Here is a 4,284-nt window from a genome sequence, read left to right as displayed (position 1 = left end):
ATTAGATGAAAACACGTCGTGCAAAACCTCTCTAATGACACTTTCTACGCGAGTCATAGAGAAGAACTCGCCATCCGACAATAGGTGGTCAACCTGATCATTAGGGACCTTTCGCATTTGCTACGAATCGAATGCGAAACGAAAGTTTGATTCGTTTCGTAAGCGTTTCGTTGAAAACAGATTCAGTTTTCGCAAGTCGTCATGCAAATGTGCATGGCAACTACGAATACGGCCAGTAGCTTGGCGTACGGGTGTTTACACGCACACGAGCATGGATCATGGACTCGAGGGAAAAAATGTGTACCTGGCAAAACATGTGTAGCTGGCCTAATAAATGTGTACCTGACGGATTCGGAGCGCGCCACGAATGAAGAGGCTTCCATTCGTGAAAACGAGCTCTCCGCAGGGACTCTGACGAATCCTCGAACCCAGGTGACGAATCAGCATTCGTTTCGTATCCGTACGCGCGGTGCGAAAGGTCCCTATTAATGTCGAAATCTCCCCCCCCCCCCCCGGACACCATGCACCCAAGTTCCTCCATTGTCCATGATCTCCCTTACCATGAACGGTTCATTGGCTAGTTGTGGTGGTAGGATGCGTATATCCGTGGGTCGGCATTGCAACCACGACAGCGTATCCACTAGAAAGACATTGATCGATTTGGGAATTTCTGTGCCCTGTTTGTAAACACACACATCACGCACACATACATGCACACAAGCACACGCACATACACACACACACACACACACACACATCACATACACACACGCACACACACACACACACACACACGCATGCACACACACACACACACATCACATACACACACATCACGCAAACACAAACACACAAACACATAAACACACACACACACACACGCACACACACACATACACACAAATGCACGCACACACACACACACACAAACACAAACACGCACACACATACCTATTAGTGATTCGGTGATGCACCTGCGGTATACCAGGTTCCTATGATCCACGGTAACCTAAACAAAACACTTTGCCGCGGGATCGGTTTTATGCAGCATAGATGCAAAGTTGCACACTCCGGTTACCGTACTCACTTGATTAGAAGCCCCTCTCGAATAAAAGCCCCTCTTGAATAATAGCCCCCCTACAAGGACTGCTTGAAAAAAATACAAGCCCCTCTCGAATAGAAGCCCGGACTACTATTCGCAAAGCATGGGTTGACCAGGTAGTGCCATGTATGAAGGTCAAGTCTGCAAAAAACATCTCGTGCATGTTCCTATTGGTACATGTCCTGGTCGATGTAGTGTGTGCAAACTAACTCGGGGCCGAGTTGCTGTGAATATGAAAGTTTTACAAATTCGATTGGAATACTGGTATGGAATGAAACAATAAAAGCCCCTCTCGAATAGAAGCCTCCTCGAAATTGGTATTGAAAAAAATAGAAGCCCCCGGGGCTTCTAATCGAGTGAGTACGGTATGTACCCTTGGTAAAACTTGGAACGACAAACCCTCTCTGGATCAGAGAAACGGTTACCGTTTTCCCGGAGTCTAAGCCGCACTTTGCATACTCAAAAACTCATCAAAAAATAAGGGGGGGGGGGGGTGCGGCTTATACTCCAATGATCAATTTAACGGTCATAAACAGGGAGGATGTCTGTATTTAGTGGCAAAAAATGGGGGTGCGTTATACTCCGGGAAAAATGGTACTATGGATATATTGACCTTTGATAAATACCGTATTTTCCGGGGTATAAGCCGCACCGGGGTTTAAGCCGCACCCCCCTTTTTGAGGCAAAATATTGACTAAAAGTTGGTATTCGGAGTATAAGCCGCACCCACAAACCTAGATTTTTCACACTCATTGACAAATGGCCTTTCTACAAATTTATTATGGTTATGGAGCTAAATACCATGTTAGATCAGATTATGAAAAATAGAGTCCCCGTATACGCGTACCGTATGGTGTAGCCCACGCACTAAAACTAGTAAAAGTGCTGGGATAGCAACACAGGCGCGAAGCTGAGTCGAATGACAGGTCACATGACGTCAGCATGCATACTGATGTATGCTAAGCATTCATTCGCGCAAGCATATTCGGTGTATAAGCCGCAGGGGCGGTTTTGGTCCGATTTTAAGCGAAAAAAAGTGCGGCTTATACCCCGGAAAATACGGTACCCACGCTCATTAGTGACCACACCATCAACACAGTATCAAATTCAATAATAATTGAGTGTTGCTGCGCTGAGGTTTCATTGTAATAGAGTCACCGTCGCACTAACCTTGTGTGGCTGCTCGATACAGGCACGATACCAGGTGCCGGAGCTGTGCCGAGCGGCGTACAGGTAGTTACAGGACGGCTCCAGGTGATACGGCGGTGGATGAGACCCCACAGCCTCACTGCTCCGACACACACGGACACACACACATACGCGCGCATACGCACACACACACAAGCAAGCAAAGACAACGCAAACACCAGAACGAATCAGAAAAAGAAGAAATAGAATGGTGGTTCTTGTTGAACGGACACCAAAGCATCCCTTCAGCATGTTGTCTGGCTTGGATACACTATAGTTGTAAACATGACATGAGGCGAAGCCCCACCAATCCTTGGACAAATACTTACCTTAGCAGCATGTCCCAGAGCTGGCGGCGGGGCAGCTATAACTGAATGAAGGCCAGCCAGGTCTCCAAAGCACATCTATACATGTACATGTCCAGCTCTGTCAAGCATATCTATACACCGCGCCATGCAGCGTTGCAGGGTGCAAAGCCAACTCTTTGCGGCAGCTTCGCAATGAGCACCCTACGAGGGAGACGAGACAAGTCCACCCTCGCTACGCGGCCCAGCCATTGCAAACGATGCACACACACACGCCCGCCCACACACACGCCCGCCCGCACACACGCACGCCACACACACACACACGTGCGGAAACACACAAGCACACGTACCTGATTCGCTCGGACATGTTCTGCACCGTCTGGACGTGAGCAGGCGAGGCCTGCTGGAACAAGAATTGCCCATTGATAAAGCAGCGCTCCGCAATGCGTACGTCCTCCAGAACACATCCCGGTGAAAGTCTGCATTCCACACGGCACTGGCGGTACACCAAGACCTCGCAGGATCAGCGCGGGTGAGAACGGTGGGCAAGAGAAAGCCAGACCCGGATCCAGATCTAACGCCATACAACCCTGATCACAGAGATGAGATACCTGTCGTGCAGAATTGCATGTCAAACACACACACACACACAGGGAAGAGAGAGAGAGAGAGAGAGAGAGAGAGAGAGAGAGAGAGAGAGAGAGAGAGAGAGAGAGAGAGAGAGAGAGAGAGAGAGAGAGAGAGAGAGAGAGAGGGAGAGAGAGAGAGAGAGAGAGAGAGAGAGAGAGAGAGAGAGAGAGAGAGAGAGAGAGAGAGAGAGAGAGAGAGAGAGAGAGAGAGAGAGAGAGAGAGAGGGAGAGAGAGAGAGAGAGAGAGAGAGAGAGGGGCCTTCATTGCCGAACTAGACTAGAGGTTCTTGCATTGTGTCAAATGATCGAGACCATGCAAACAGCCCAGTCAAAGACCTTACTTAGCGAGCATGCAGTATGTCCCGATACTGTATAACATGTAATTTTAGGTGTACTAAAATTTTCGGTGTCAGGGACCTGCCAGGTTTCAGGTATAATGTAGAATTAGGTGACCAGCCTACCCGTCTCATGTGCACTGTAGTGCCTTTTGGTGTGATCCAAAGGTAGGTGCCTGGTTTCTCTACCGAAATTAAAATTACACCGAAAACAACGTGTTTACAGTATTGCCCATTCAGCTCAAGTGAGCGTACCAATATTGAACACATATGAAGAACTCTACGCCTATGAAAATAGTCAACGTTCCAAGGCCAATGCATCAGCTGACACTGTTCGTGCAGATATTGGTCGGTAACACCCAACCTACTTTCATTGTCCATTCACCGCTGTCCAAGGATGGATCCTGCTCCAAGGTTTCCCCGGCTGCTATGAGCTGCAGGCACAGGAAATGAGCAAACAGAAGAGAACTCCTTACAAACGAGAACATGATTGTGGTACGACAAAAACAGACAGATATGAACTGTCTGTTTGCTGTTCTGTCGGTCTTTCTGTGAGCACAAAGTGGATTTGACGGCTATAATCTCCGATGTAGGAGAGTGCATGTGTGTTTGTGTGTACGCGTGTGTGTGTACACATGTCCGTATGCAAGCGTGTGGGCGTTCACGACATTGGTCTCATCATCCGAAGGTTGGGCTGGCTCGGACGGGTGACGTGAACTGAG

The 4,284-nt window shown here is 48.5% G+C and overlaps 1 protein-coding gene across 1 annotated transcript in view; it reads right to left on the bottom strand.

Moving 5' to 3' along the window:
- LOC135822959 (uncharacterized) overlaps positions 1–3,996 on the bottom strand; it is an 18,770-nt gene extending 14,774 nt beyond the window's left edge. Inside the window, exons 1-4 of the mRNA XM_065335799.1 lie at positions 3,931–3,996; positions 2,949–3,209; positions 2,273–2,390; positions 561–677 (exon numbers count right to left, since the gene is read on the bottom strand). Coding sequence (XP_065191871.1) covers positions 561–677; positions 2,273–2,390; positions 2,949–2,965 — 252 coding nt within the window. The 5' untranslated portion in view covers positions 2,966–3,209; positions 3,931–3,996. The remainder of the gene's footprint in view (positions 1–560; positions 678–2,272; positions 2,391–2,948; positions 3,210–3,930) is intronic.
- Between the last annotated feature and the right edge of the window lie 288 nt (positions 3,997–4,284).

The sequence above is a fragment of the Sycon ciliatum genome, chromosome 8, assembly GCF_964019385.1.
Source record: "Sycon ciliatum chromosome 8, ocSycCili1.1, whole genome shotgun sequence".
Classification (NCBI taxonomy): Eukaryota; Metazoa; Porifera; class Calcarea; order Leucosolenida; family Sycettidae; genus Sycon; species Sycon ciliatum.
This window is presented reverse-complemented; position numbering and strand designations above follow the sequence as displayed.